The sequence below is a fragment of the Excalfactoria chinensis genome, chromosome 3 (genome assembly GCF_039878825.1).
Source record: "Excalfactoria chinensis isolate bCotChi1 chromosome 3, bCotChi1.hap2, whole genome shotgun sequence".
Taxonomy (NCBI): Eukaryota; Metazoa; Chordata; class Aves; order Galliformes; family Phasianidae; genus Excalfactoria; species Excalfactoria chinensis.
In genome coordinates this window covers 26,282,843-26,295,322 of record NC_092827.1, presented here as the reverse complement: position 1 = coordinate 26,295,322, position 12,480 = coordinate 26,282,843, and the positions used below count along the sequence as shown (strand labels likewise).

The 12,480-nt window shown below is 37.4% G+C and overlaps 1 protein-coding gene across 2 annotated transcripts in view; it reads left to right on the top strand.

Annotated features, from left to right (window-relative positions):
• LMBRD1 (LMBR1 domain containing 1) overlaps nucleotides 1-12,480 on the top strand; it is a 65,549-nt gene that overhangs the window by 5,771 nt on the left and 47,298 nt on the right. Inside the window, exons 3-5 of one of the 2 annotated variants that reach the window (XM_072333641.1) lie at nucleotides 527-587; nucleotides 11,396-11,493; nucleotides 12,168-12,235. In XM_072333641.1, coding sequence (XP_072189742.1) covers nucleotides 527-587; nucleotides 11,396-11,493; nucleotides 12,168-12,235 — 227 coding nt within the window. The remainder of the gene's footprint in view (nucleotides 1-526; nucleotides 588-11,395; nucleotides 11,494-12,167; nucleotides 12,236-12,480) is intronic. The other variant, XM_072333643.1, reaches the window with a different exon arrangement.

Genomic DNA, 12,480 nt, shown 5'->3' with positions numbered 1-12,480 from the left:
CTTGACTTGCATCTAGGAAACACTTTGGGCACATCTTTCCAGGAGAAGGTTATGCAAACTGTGATGCTACTACTGTGAGTGTCAGCCCCATGTGGGGCTTATGGGGCTGTTTTTTTTTTTTTTTGTTTGTTTGTTTGTTTTTTAAGCAGTTTCCTATCTTAGTAATACTCCAAATGAGCATGTCACTGGTTTGATTGTGACCCTTCTAGCATCTGCGGTAGTATTCCAGCAGTGCAGAAAGGGAAGGGCTGGAACTGAGAATAACAACATTTTCAGTTAGGTAGGTGGGATGCTTGTAGTGTCTGCTCCCTGAAATGCAGCACATTCTTAATCAAATTTCTGTTAGTGAATTATTTCAACTTAAATTTCAATTATTATAATCAACATGCTGGGTGCCTAATGCTTTATTTTCCTTAGGCATTTGAAGTAAGTCTGATTTTTATTTATTTATTTTTAGCTCAGTTAAAAGGCCATTAAAAAAATACTCTTTTACTTGATGTTAAATGCTTTTATTCTTTATTATTAGGACTGGGCTGATGCTAACGTTTCAAGACAAATTGAAGACACTGTACTTTATGGATACTATAGTAAGTATTTCTAATGTTCTTCCTCCATCACTGAAAAACTTCTTGCCTTCACTTAAAACTACAAATTGTCATACGGGATTATTTATATTTGGTTACACAGTAGCCTTACATTTAGACCATTTCAGTGAAGACTTTGCGCTCATGAGTCCCTCTAAAAATGCAGACATATTTAATACCTATCCAGGAAGAGACTGGTGGCTTCTGTTTTGTCTGTTATATACATGTATTGTGTGTGTTTGTGTATTTACAGATTCATTTATGGAAAAGTCTTGGCTTTTGTATAACATTTATGGCACTGAAAATACGCAGCAGTGTGGAACTTGCGTTAGGTGTCCTGTTAGTGCAACTATAACTAATGGTACTGTTGTACATATTCGGAGTCAGAAACTACCATATCTAAAACAAAGAGCTGCTGTAAATTAGTGTATATAGACTACTTCAAATATGGTAGTTTGCAACACTAAGCAACACTGAAGCGAAAAGTTAAGTGAATTCAAGTCTTATAAAGTACACATGAAATAAACTTGTGTATGTTTAAATCAGTGCTTTTAGTTTTCCTCAGGAAAAGCTGCTGCTACCAGTAAAGACATTCAAGAGTTACAGAGAAATGGTGACAACTGGAGTAAAACGACTACCTTGGTCAATGATACGCATTCAAAGAGAGAATAATTACTTGTTGTTTTTCTTCTAAGACTTGGAAGGCTGTAGGTTGGCTATCTTAACTATTTATTTTTTTTACATCAGAAAATAACTGATTCCAAATAGTGGACTAATACTTAAATAACAGAATATGTATTGCCTGATGGAGGTGATCACACGAACCAGAATCAGTGGTTTCATGCTCAGTGAAATCTAAAAGTAGAAGCTATAAGAAACTCCTGTGGCTTTAATTGAGCTGTGTGAAGAGAAACTTTGTGGAAGAAATGGCTTTACTGTAGAATAGTAGAATCACTTTCTGTATGCTTCCTACTCCTGTTACATTGCTGAGGGTTTTTTTCATGACTAATCATGTGAATTGTCTTCAATTCCTCTCTGGACTCCCTGTATAAATTTGTAAAACTGATGGATGAATTTCCACAAAATAGTTTGGGCTAACAAAGGTTTTAATCCTGGCTGGGACTGGGGAACTCTCTTCAGGCCACAAATGCTTGAAATCAATTATACACTTAACCCTAAGTGTATAATTGATTTAGACTGATTACTTTCAGTTTATTTTTCTTAGTGAGTAACTTAAAGAATATATCAATCTGAAGCTTGGATGAAAATTATGCAGATAAGAACTTATAAAAGTTCACATGAGCTTTATCACTTTAAAACAGTTAGCTAACTTGTTTTATAAATATAGAATTTGATTGTTATAATTTGTTAACTGCCATTACTTGCTCTCTATTAGGATTTCAGCTAGAATTGTTTTCTCATGCTCTGTTGCTTCTGCAGCAGATACTTTGAAGGCAGGCAAACTTTGCTCTAAAAGGTGTTTACAGATGCCTTTTAACCCTTTTTTGTTCAAGAACTTAAATTTTATAGGTTGGCTTGTGTGCTAATTAAATTGAATTAAGTTGATTTTAATTACTTCTATGAAGAAAGCTTAGCTATTTTTGCCTTCTATTTGAAGTCTACTAAGACTCAAAACCCGATTTGGTATCTTTTGGGTTTCAGTTTTACTCAATTAATAGTGACTGCAGGTTCTAGTATACTTTGCTTTTATCCACATTAAGATACAGTGTTCTTAGGGCATTTTCAAACAACCTCTGGTTCAGGATTTCTGGATAGATACTGGTTTTTAAACTGCAGTGCAGAAGCACAATACCTAGTTAAGCAGGTGGTTATTTGTAATTTGTATCTGGCATTACCAAAGAACTTGGTTTGTTTCATTTGTATTTAAAATTACACTAAATGATGAAGATTGAGGCTTCTCATTAAAGCCAGACATTCAAGGTTAAGGCTGAAGAACCTCGAAGCTTTTTATTTTTGGTCTACCTGCACATGTCTCGTTGAGGTGCTGTAGGACTACTGTTTCATTTCATTGCGTATCCTCCAGGTGGTGGTAGAGATTTAAAGATGTTTTAAAATATTTTTGAGTAACTTTCAGTTTGAGGAATTGCTGTGTTTTTATAAATACAACTACTTTGAATTAGTAACTTTTCAGAAGATGGCATCATTCCTACATAAAACCACAACATAATGATTCTCTTGTCTGTTTGTCCCCTGCTGTGCAGTACAGTGAAATGAAAACTGGTAAGGATAAGCTTAAACAGCTCCTGTGACACAATTCCATTTTTGTCATATATTTTAGTAATACTTGGTCTTTATGTGCTTTAAAATAAAGAGATGACCAGGCAGAAATCTCCTTTTGTACCTAATCCAAGTATTATGCATGTGAAGACCAGTACTTTCTTCCCCCTCCAGGCAGTGCGCTACTAGCTAGTATAGGTCTTCTGTCCCTCCAGTAGCTCTGTTGCACTTGTAATTTAAACTGAAGGGTAGTATCTTAAACCTACCAACTGACTGTACTCTGTCACCTCTAATTGTAGCAACAACTTGGAGACTTAGGCTTGACTGTTGATTGATATTAAGGAACTGTTTCGCTGCCTGAATTGCAGCTTACAGAGAAACTTGTCACTAAATTTAGAGAAGTGGGTTTTTTTGTTACAGAACTGATAGGCTGCTTTTTTCATACCCAGCTGATAGATTGCTTGGCTTGATTATTTCTATGAAAGTAGATTTGTTATGTACTGCTAGAGTGAAAAATGAGATAACTTTGAATTGGACTTTTGAAATACCTCTATTTTGAAGTGAATCTAAAAGCCTAGCTTAGGAAAACAGTTCACTGATTGCTTCAATGCTGTAGTGGCTTAGTGTATTATTTCTCATAAAACCAGCAGCAGTGGAAAGGGTCTGCCAGTACTTAAGTGACTGAAGAGTGATCAGAGGTTGGCAGATGCTCTAAAACTGCATGTCGACTTGTGTTTGGAAGGGAAACTGTTTTCAGAAAGGTTTATAGTTGGAAACCATGTAATGGCTCTTTCCTCTGTACTGCAGGATTCAGGTTGAAACAATTCGCAGTAACTTTAGAACTGTTCTGTTGCTGTTCTTGTAGTAAGTAAAGACTACTTATTAGAATCAGCCTGGTGTTCAGTAGTGTTTGCTAAAGTGTTCTGAATTGTGAAGGGGTGAAAACTCCATCTTCCTGTGAGACAGACCTCTTGACCTACATGTGTTAAGTGTCTGATAACTGGTGTGTTCAGGACTGTCTGCTAAATGCTACTGTGGTATCTGAGTGTAGGTTTTACATTATAGAACAAACTTTTGGGTTTTCATTTCCATTTATTAATGGGCAGCACTTTCTCAAGTCTGCAGTAATTATTGTCTAGTGGTTCATAAATTTGAAAATGGAGTGGAAATTTACCTAAAATAAGTTTTTAATGCAAGTTTTTGATACTGCATCATTGACTTAAAGATCTGGACTTCCAGGAAGCAGTAGGTAGAAGTCAGACACAGCTGTATGTTTACATAACCTGATTTTTAGCAGAAGGCATCCAAGAAGCTGTGCAGATCTTGCTGGCTGTACGTGACAAATGCTGTGGAGTGACATCAAACCAAAATAAAAGTCCCACTCGTAAGGATGGTGTTTAAGAGCTGGGGATCTAAAAGTAAATACTCTTACAGTATTGGTACTCTTCTAAACTTCTTGAATTGTCCAGATTTAAACAAGTATTGTGATAAACACTTGAGATTTGTGGTAGCTTGCTTGTTTTTAGCTGATAGCTATTTTTATCTGTAGTCTTGGTTAAGAAATGCTTTAACAAATCTTCAGTTAGATATCACAAAATCACCAAGGTTGGAAAAGACCTTAAAGATCATCCGGTTTAACCGTTCACCTATTACCAATATCTCCCACTAAACCATATCCCTGAACACAACATCCAGTTGTTCCTTGAACACCCCCAGGGTTGGTGACTCCACCACATCCCTGGGCAGTCCATTCCAGTGCCTCACCACCCTTTCTGAGAAGTAATATTTTCTAATGTCCTGCCTGAATCTCCCCTGCCGCAGCTTGAAACCATTCCCTCTAGTCCTATCACTAATGACATGAGAGAAGAAGCCGACCCCCAGCTTACTACAATCTCCCTTCAGGTAGTTATAGAGAGCAATAAGGTCTCCCCTGAGCCTCCTCTTCTCCAGCCTCTCCTTGTATAGCCTGTGCTCCAGATCCCTCACCAGCTTTGTTGTCCTCCTCTGGACATGTTCCATGGCCTTGATATCTTTCTTGCAGTGAGGGGCCCAAAACTGGACATGGTACTCGAGGTGTGGCCTGACCAGTGCTGAGTACAGGGGAGTATACATGAGAGTATATTTAGGAAGGAACACATTTCTCTAGGTCTTCTGAAATAGCTTGTAACTTACTCAGTGAAATTGAGGGAGTACATAACAAAATACAGTTTTAAGCATATTAGTAGCATTTGTCTTGTGCGATGCGCCAGTATATGCTGCCATCTGGAAGAGCAGATGGTTTGTGTGATGGAGGAGACTTCTGATCATATATGGTTCTTGAGCCTACTGTAGTTTCCAAGGGATCTGAGGGGTCTGTACTTATTTTGGGGACTCTGTATGGAATCTTCCCAAACTTCAAGTATATTGTGTTTCTTTTACCTAGTATATTTTGCAAGTCCTTGTTTCTTCTAGCAGTTTGCAAGTGCAACTAGGAACAGTAGTAGATAAGTCAAAATATTATGAAGGGACTATTGCAGTAACTTACTTGAAGATTACTACCAAATCTGACTCTAGTGGTATGGATGTGGTATAAACAGGAAGCAAAAAACTCATAACTCTTGCTGAAGATTGCTTAGGCTTCCTCTGTGACAGGAATAGTCTTTGTGCTGGCTATACAGTGACTTTCCTTTTGCAGTGGTACTGCTTCAAGTTTCAGATACAAACCAGCAAAAATGTTTTGACGCAGAAGTTGAACCTCTGCACAAGAATTGAAATAAGAGGTCAGTTATGCCACAAGGTCACGTAGAAGGGAGTTGGGGGAGGAAATATCACTTGGTTGACCATTTGCTGCTGCAAAACTTGTGTTTTTTTTTTTTTTAAGGTTAGCTTTACAGCGTATAAACAGCCCTTTCAGTGGGTAGAACAACAGGCTTGCCGTTGAGCTGATGAAAAGGTTGGCCATGAGCCAGCAGTGTGCCCTTGTGGCTCCCCAGTGCAAAAAAGATGGGGATCTTTTGGAAGGTGTCCAGTGGAGGGCCACAAAGATGGTGAAGGGCCTGGAGCGTCTACCCTATGAAGAAAGGCTAAGTGAACTGGGTCTGTTTAGCCTTGAGAAAAGAAGACTGAGAAGGGACCTGATCCAGGTCTATAAATATCTGAGGTGTGGGGGGCAAAGTGGCGAGGCCAGACTTTTCAGCAGTGTGTGGAGACAGGACAAGGGGAAATGGGCAGAAACTGGAGCATAGGAAGTTCTGCATGAATGTGAACAAGAACTTCTTAACGGTGAGGGTGTTGTGAGCACTGGAACAGGCTGCCCAGGGGGGTTGTGGAGTCTCCTTCTCTGGAGATATTCAAGACCTGCCTGGACGCCTACCTGTGCAACCTGGTGTAGGGAACCTGCTTTGGCAGGGCGGTTGGACTTGTTCTCTGGAGATTTCTTCCAACCCCTACGATTTTGTGATTAAGCTCTTAAAACTGTGAACAATAAAACTCAAATATCAGATCAGTCTGCTTACCGGGGCTGATAAGAAATCTACCAATTCTTCAAGTTTCCTTTGTGGTGTAATATAAAGAAAACTGTTTTTCCGCTTAGAGTAAATTAAATCAAGTTGTATTAGGAAAAGCTCTATTTTAGGCTATATAAAGCTTTCTTCAGTGTTTTCCTCTCAGGTGCTTTGAATAGGTAGTTTAAAGGCTTTACCTGATAAATGAAGGGTCTTGCTTAAAATGATTTTGCTTTGGAAAACCAGAGGCAAAACTGCTTCTAAACTTTTCAGTGTTGTGGCCCTGTAAAGTTACTATGGTAACACGGCTTTTTGACAATATATTAGTGCATGTAAATAAAGTTACCTTCAAGTTGTAGGTAACACATTTTGTCTGGAAATGAAAGGCAGTAACTCATGTAGAAAACATTTAGACTGAAGTTAAGGGCTACATGCCAGCAGGGAATTTGTGATGGACCAGAAATCCTGGATGTTGAACCTTGTGTGCAGGTTGTGTCTTATAGTTGATAAGAAGTATACGATTAGTGTTTGCAGCCAGCGAGTACTAGCCTCAAACTTTAATTATTTTGGTGAAGCATTATTTGAAGAATGTAATATTTAAACTCATGGCTGTGGGATACAAAGCTGCTGCTGAAGTTAATTGTTACTCAGCTTAGCTGACTACTTGTCGGATAGGCTTATGAACTGCCTGAAGCTCTTAGTCTGTGCCTGTGTGTGTACCGATGTTTCCCTGCAGAACCCTCAACGTGAGCCATTGTAGCTATATGAGGCTGCTTGCTTTCATGACTGAGTTGGCACAAAAAGCTTTATCTGCACCTGGAATTAGCTCAGCTCTATTCTTGTAGTCAATAGCATATAGTGCAAGAACTATCACCTAAAGCTAGATGGTGCCTTGAACTTGAAGTGTGGTATTTGTGCCAGTAGGGATCCAGTTTCCAACAGTGTGCTTTTTTTTAACCTCTCTGCTTGGGCCAGTGCTGGCATTTGCTGGATGCCTGTGCTTTTCTAGTCAAAGTTTTAGAAATTTGTTGAAAATCACTTTGACTGATAGAAGCACTGACATTGGAAAGAGGTCTCTAGAGATCATTTAATTCACTGCCTCTCTTTTTGGCTCTGTTCATGTGTGTTGCCTGCTCAATTCAGAGCATCTCCAAGGATTGGGACTCTTCTATGCATTCAAGTCATCTGCCAGTTTTCTAAATCATTTTGAAGCCACTGCTATATTTGTGTCTTTTCTGCCAGTGCGGTAAGCAAGATAACCCAGCACAAAGTATAGCATACTGGAGGTGATGCAAAGATATGTTAATACGACAGGTGAATGGAGCAGAGAGGAATCATAGAATCACAAGGTTAGAAAGGACCTACAAGATCATCTAGTCCAACCATCCTCCCATTACTGTAGTTACAGCAAACCACTATACCCTATTTTGTAACTCCACATCCAGATGCCTCTTGAACACTGCCAGGGACAGTGACTCTCAGCCACCTTCCTGGGCAGGCCATTCCAGTGCTTGACCACTCTCTGAGAGTAAAAGTTTAGATTAGACTTAAGAAAGAACCTCTTCTGGTACAACTTGAAGCCATTTCCTCAGGTTCTATTTGTTGCCAGGGAGAAGAGGCCAAGTGCCTCCTCATCACAACCTCCCTTCAGGAAGTTGTAGAGTGCAATGAGGTCTCCCCTGGAACTGGGACTATTCCTTGTATCAAAGGTATTTTGCCTCTTGGTGATAACTGGGGCCTGTATAGTCAAGCAGATGCTCATGATTGTTTCTTTTGTTATTGATGTGAGATGCTGATGTGCTTCGTTGTCTGCCTACAGTATTAGTCTAAAAATAGTTGCACCAAAGTAGTATTTTCAGCTTTACTTATACAACATGTAATCAAACTATGTATTTTATCTTTAACTGGGAAGTATGATCCAGCTATGTAGTGGAGTTTTTGCTAATTCCATAAATGAGGAATGCTTTTTTTTTTTTTTCATTATGTTGCAAAGTGCGGGAGACAAATTTAGAAGCTCTATTCAGGCTGGATGGGGCTTTGAGCAACCTGGTCTAGTGGCAGGTTTTCCTGTCTATAGCAGGGGCTTGGAATTAGATGATCTTGAAGGTCGCTTCTACACCAAACCATTCTTTGATTCTAAGCAACATGTTTTATAATTCTAAAGACCTGGGTTAAATCAAAACTAGCATTTTTCTTAGGTGAGGGAGAAAAGTGGAAGGTTTTCCATAGATGGGAGGAGGGTGAGGGGAAATGACCTCAGATTAGTTTTCGGTGTCCATTTATACTTACTACTGCTCCAAGTGCAATTGTAGTTGCTTGTCAGTACCATTGTCAGTACCATCCATCTTGCTGCTAGCTTGTCTTCAGTGTCATTTGTTTGCTTCTGCTATTGGGATGATAATACTGGGATTGGTGTACTTTGATATAATTTAGTGTGAGACCAAGCCATTGCAGTCAGGCTTCCTCACCCTTTGATGAGTTATGTGGAGACTACCTAGGTAAATATTGTTGTTCTTGTAGTTTGTTAGTTATCTTTAGATTTCTGTTTTTTATCAATCAATTTGTCAAAAATTCTTCGGTAGCATGTTTTGCTCCCTTCTTTGAGAAGATGTGTTTTTAATGTTTGTCTGAGTTCACTTTAAAGGAAAACTGATGACAGCTACTGAGCTAACCTGTTAAATACGATTCCATTGCTTCATATTAATCTTCCAAGTAGTTGAAGGATTTTGGTTTTTCTAGTTGAAGTGTGTACAAAAGGAGATGGGTGGTATTTTGCCTCAAATTAATTTAAAGTCAGCTTGACATAAGAGGGGTTGTTGGGATCTTTAAAAGTTTTATCCTTCGTTATGCCAACTTTATCTTCATTTTTTCAGAACTCTGCTTTGGGTTGTACAAAAGCAAGGCTAAACTCTTCTTAATGTTGTTAAACCAGTATGGATTTCCTTTCCTGATCTGATAAATTCCTGTTTACAATAATACAGTGAGAATGTTGGTGAGAACTTCAATTGGATTAACTATGGCTTCACAGAAAGTGAAGTTATTTAACCTTTTGGTAATGCTAATCTGGACTATAATTTGCTTTGCTTAAACTGGCAATGAAGAGAGTCTTAGAGATGTGAAACTTCAAAATTGTGAGATATAGGAGGATGTCACGAGCTTTGTAATATTCTATTTAGGGCTGCTTACACTTGGATCTAAATTTGATTTAAATATCCTGGAGTGCAAACATTATCTTGAATGTCTGTATATTGTTTTTGTGTGAATTGTTGGATGTGGAAAAGGAAAACATTTTGAAGGAGTTAGAACTGCTAGTAGCAATATGTACATTCAGTAGGAATTACATACTTGTCATCTGATTGGATTTTTTTGAATGATATGGATATCAACTGTTGATATCTTCTAATGTATTAGAGAGATGATGTACTTACTGAACAACTATAACAAATAAAGGTGGCTAGTTTTTGGACTTTCTTTACTGTAGAAGTTGAATCTGATATTAGTTTAGCCACCTTTTTTTGATGCACAAGCTACTCTAAGTATTCACGTGGTCATGGAGTTGAATTGCTGTGTGTTCAGTGTGGGTTTTTGGCTTATGAAATTCCTTCTGACTCAAGCCTGAGCTTGTTACTTAACCGTTTTAGTTGTAAGGTAACACACAGCTTGAAAGTCTGGAATAGATTAATCTTGGAAAAATGTCTTACCATCATCTTTCTGGCAGCTAACTTTCCAGACACCTGTGACAGTCCTTGGAAAAATTAAACATGCTGTTGATAGCAGTAGTTGAAAATACATTTTAAGAAGTGTTTTCTGTACTGAATTAAACGTTGGCTGTCATGCTGTGTGGTGCTCAGGTGGTTGCGGTATGAGTGGCTTCTCAAAAATTGGGTGAACTATACTGCAATTCAGATTTAAACAACACTTCAAGAAAAATTGTTTAGCTGATGATTAATTTAGGTGATTATCCATATCAAATGGTAATAGTCATATGCTATATACTGTAGAAGATCAAAAAAGCTTAGAAAACTGGATATTAGTTGTAAGAATTATGAAAGATGTCAGAAAACAGTTGTACAGCATAAAGCATACTATAAATCCCTTCTTTTCTGAAGACTAAGTAAAAACAAATGTATGATAGTTACTGAATAGAGTGCAATCTCTAAACACAACTCAAAAAGGTAATTAAGCTTAGTGCCAGAAGACTGAGCTGAAAATGTTACTGTGATAATGTTGTTTTTAGGTAGTACTGTTGTTTGCTGTAGTGGTAGCCCTATTTCAGTTTGTTCATAGATAATTCTTTTAGGTATAAATCTTTCTTCCTTGATTAATTTGGAAGAAACATGGATCAGTTCTGTTATGTGAGTTGTGGCTATACATCATATATATAAATTATGCTGAAGTTAATAAAATAAATATAAGCTTACAAGCAGGGTGTTTTTTGTGCTTGCAGTGACCTCTGTAGGATGATTATTTTTATCATTAATGACAATTGTGACTTCAATTAGTTACTGGCATGGTGCAGCTTGTACTTTATGTAAAAAAAGAGAAGATATTTGAGAGCCTTGGTTCTTGGAAGCAGTCTCAATATTGAAGCAGTTTGCATACTGTTTTAGAATATCTATGAATGCTTTCAGGTCTGGATGTTGATGGATATGAGGGTTGGTGAACAAACCAAAAGCTGTTTGTTACTTGATATATGGTACTCTGAATCTATAAGATCTGTAAGATTTGTATGTCTCATCTGTAAGATGAAAAGCCACAAAATTAATATAGAAAACAGAACATGTAATTGTTATTCTTAGTTCCATGCATCACCTGCATGCAGGAGAATGCTTCCTTTTAGTCTTTTTGTAATTGCCGCATTGAAGATCTGTCTGAAATGGTTAGCCTGAAGAGTTAACGCTAAAAGTCTATTGGATTAGTAAAGCAGCAGTAGTTTACAGGCCAGACATTAAAATCTATCTTTTCAACTTTTGAAATTGAGATATCAAGTGATAAGAAACTAGTTTGATTCTTTCCTTTGGGTTACTATGCAGTAAATGAAGTGTCAATCTGACTTAGTTTTTGTTTTTTTTACTAAAATCTTTCTCCTAGCCTTATACTCCATCATATTGTTCTGCGTCTTTCTATGGATACCATTTGTCTATTTCTATTATGAGGAGAAGGAAGAAGATGAAGGCAACACATGCTCGGTAAGTTGTCTATAGCAAAGCACTATGGCAAAGAAAGTTAAAACATACCAAAAATATAAGATTCTTATGAAATTCTGGAAGTATCTTTGAATGGGTTAAGGCAAGAGGATTTTATTGCTTGTGAGGTAGAAACTAAATCTGAGTATGCTGCATTTTGTGGAAGTAGGCAGTAGTCATTTAACATAAGCTTTATACTTGGTGATTTCAGTGTAATACATGAAGGTTTTTGCCATGGATGGTAATCCAAGGAGCACAAATGCATGCCATAAGTTGTTATCTTCTAAATTAAAGCAAGTGTTTACCTAAGTAAATCTTTTAATCAGCAATCATGGTCACTTTCAAATGCATTCATTTGTAATTTTAACATGAGAGAATTGTGGTCATAATAAGTAATAATGTAAAATATCAATTGTATGCATTTGCTACAAGTTTATTGTTTTGGCCAGAAGCTAAGGTGAATTTGTTCAAGTTTAAGATGGAAGCATGATTCAATGTCATTGTTCATGGTCCTCAAGTTAAAGACTATTCAAGAGTGTAGGCCAAGTAGTTTACTTGATTATGTTTTGAAATTCTTTTGTAAATCACTTGTTGTGCTAATTATGCTTTGTAATAATCTGCTGGGCAAATCCCTTTGGATTTATTTTACATTAATATATTAACATTTTATTATATAGCAGGTTAAAACTGCACTCAAATATACTCTGGGATTCATCACAGTTTGTGCAGTTCTTCTCTTAATTGGGTAAGTATTTATTTATTGAATAGTAACAGGTGACATAAATAGAACTCTAAATCGAACTTTTTTCTATTTGTGATTAAAAGGGTAGATTGTGATGCACTCAAACTTCATAATCAATATTTATCTCTGTTAGAGATTAAATACTGTGGTGTGCATTCTGAAAAGCAAGAGTGGAGCTAGAAGCTAAAATCATTTTTTTCCTCAATTGTGGGGGTACTTAGGCTTCCAAGTTCTGCCTTCTTGTGCAG